The following is a 2,817-nucleotide window of genomic DNA, read 5'->3' as shown; positions in this document are numbered from 1 at the left end:
TAAACATGGGTTTAGAAGGCTATTATTATACTTTTGTTTGCAACCCTAGTGTGAACGGTTGCGGAATCCAATCTATAGCGTAGTGTTTCATTTTCCTATAGCCAAGATTTTCTTCCTTCCAAAATTACATCTTTACTCACATATACTTTCTGCTTTTCTGGATTGTATAAGCAGTACCCCTTTGTGTCTGGTTCCCTTCCAAGGTTTATAACTGGCAAACTTCTATCATCTACCTTCTTTATACCTTGGTTGGGAATCCTCATGTTCCCAAGGCAATCGAAAACTCGCATATGTGCTACATCTTACTTACGAATTAGACCATGCTTCATACGGTATCATGCCCGTCATAACTCGAGTTGGGAGTCTATTAAGAGTGTAAACTGCATGTCTTACGGCTTCTCCCCAAAAACTTGCTGGTAGCTTTCTTTGTTTCAGAAGACTCCTTATCATCTTAATTACCGTCCTATTCCTTCGTTCGACAATGCCATTTTGTTGGGGCGTGTATGGAGTAGTGTAATGTCTAGTTATTCCTACCTCTTTACAGTACTGCTCGAATTCATTTGATAGGAATTCTCCTCCTCGGTGAGTCCTCAATACCTTAATCTTTCAATCATCTCTATCCTCAACCAATGCTCTGAAAATCTTAAATGCCCTGAATGCCTCACTCTTACATTTTAGAAAATAAACCACATTACTCGGCTAAAGTTATCCACCAGCAGCAAGAAGTATCTGTTTCCTGAGACTATTTCCGGCGTGATTGGACCGTACAAGTCTACATGAACTAGCTCTAGTACTTTCTCTGCATTAAAAGAAGATCGACTTGGCACATGCTTCTTTTCCTGCTTTGATATTAGGCAGCTGGTACATACCTCTTTTGGTTGCACGATCTTAGGCAGTCCTCTTGCCATCTTTTCTTTGAACATCATAGTTAGAGCTTGATAATTCACATGCCCCATGCGGGTATGCCACAATTTTGAGATATCATCTAATCTAGACAGTAAACATTCAGAGTTCTCTGTTTCAATTAATATCTTGCACAATCGGTTTTATGATCTTTTAATTTTCATGAGCAGATTTTGTTCTTTGTCAAACACCCACATGAATTCACCTTTAATCACAACTTTATTTCCTTCTTCAGTAAATTGTCCAATACTGATAATATTACTATAAAGATTGGGAATAAAATATACCTCGTCAAGCATGCAAAACTGCCCGTCCTTACACTTGAGAAGAATCTGCCTTTTCCTTCAATATCAACAGTTGAACCGTCCCCGAACTTAACTCTCCCAGTAATTTGTTCATCAAGAGTCTTAAATTTGGATTTTTACCCGGTCATGTGATTACTAGCGCCATTATCAAGATACCACAAGTTCGAATCTGGTGGTTTTTCTTCATTGCTCAAGGCTAGGCATGGTCTCACATCACTTTCATTCAGTAGAAGGGTATTTGAATCCTTTCCTTCTAGTATTGCCAAAAGCAAAGCAAGCTCGTCATCTTCTATTCGAGCCAGATTCGATTCTTGGCTATATTCCTTATTTAATTTTAGCTTTCGACATTCAGATGCAAAGTGTCCATACAAACTGCAATTGAAGCACTTGACTCGACATTTGTCTCGATTCCTCATAAATGAAGGTTGGCCATCATTAGTTTTGTTACTGCGATTCTGCCATTCTTCTCTTTTTAAGAGAAGTTTGCTTTCATTAGATTCTCTCTTCCGCCATTCCTCTTCTGTTAAGTGTAGTTTGTTGTCATTGGACTCGCCCTTTCCCTTGATTCTTTCATCATGAACCTTTAATGATCCCATGGCTTCCTTCACTGTTATCTTGTCAAGATCTCCAAACTGCTCTATCGTGGATGTAATTTGGAGAAATCGTGTTGGCATGGCTCGAAGCAGTTTCTTAACAATGTATGACTCCTTTATTTCCTCCCTTATTGATCGTATATTTGACATGAGACCATTGAGTTTTATGTAAAAGTCATCCAATTGATCTGACTCCTTCATACACAAGGCTTCGAATTCCGTCTTCAATGTCTAAACTCGAGCCTTTTTCACCTGCTCTGCTCCCTCACACAGAGTTTTGATCACTTCCTACGCCGCTTTTACGCTTTTATTTTCGGCGATATACAGTTTCACATTCTCAGGGTTACCCTGATACATCATTGCTAATAAAATCTTGTCTATCTTCTCTTCAATGGCCGCTTTCGGATTATTTGGTTCAATATCATTACATACTCCTTGGGCTTGCACGAATACCTTCATTTTGAGGGACCAAATGGTATAATTTCCTCTATCCAACATTGGATAGCACAACCCGAATGACCCTCCTTTCACTTTTTCTGGATCCGTATTCGACATCTTTAATGATTCTTCCGTGACCTGGTTTATGCTCTGATACCAATTATAGCATATACTATGACTGTTTGATATGTAAAACTGGTATTATAAACTTCACAAATGCTGTCAAAGATCTTATCTTTATTGAAACTAATAGTACAACTTAAATAAGGAAATGTAAAACAACTAAACTGCTAGTTACTTGCTACAAACTAGGCACCACGATATAACAGAATCCTAAACACATTCTACCACTAACTTCTTATGAAAAATCCTACAAACAGTCTTGAAATAAGACTGAGTCATGCATACAAACATTTTAGACAATATTAAACCAACGTTATTATTTTATGTTTAAGTTTTAAACCCAACAGTAAGCTGACTCTCTGAGCTCCAGTTTTGGGAATATTCTGATTTGGTTGCTTATTATTTACGTTAGTGTTATACGTTGTTAGATGATATGGACAACTGTGAGGGCTTTG

The 2,817-nt window shown here is 37.9% G+C and overlaps 1 protein-coding gene across 1 annotated transcript; it reads right to left on the bottom strand.

The window, feature by feature from the left end:
• Positions 1–1,324: 1,324 nt before the first annotated feature.
• Positions 1,325–2,002, bottom strand: LOC141673307 (uncharacterized). The gene has a single exon (XM_074480042.1). It carries the CDS (start codon positions 2,000–2,002, stop codon positions 1,325–1,327), a length of 678 nt encoding a protein of 225 aa, XP_074336143.1.
• Between the last annotated feature and the right edge of the window lie 815 nt (positions 2,003–2,817).

Source organism: Apium graveolens, chromosome 7 (genome assembly GCF_009905375.1).
Source record: "Apium graveolens cultivar Ventura chromosome 7, ASM990537v1, whole genome shotgun sequence".
Lineage (NCBI taxonomy): Eukaryota > Viridiplantae > Streptophyta > Magnoliopsida > Apiales > Apiaceae > Apium > Apium graveolens.
The sequence above is the reverse complement of the archived record's forward strand: the minus strand, read 5'-3'. Positions and strand labels throughout refer to the sequence as shown.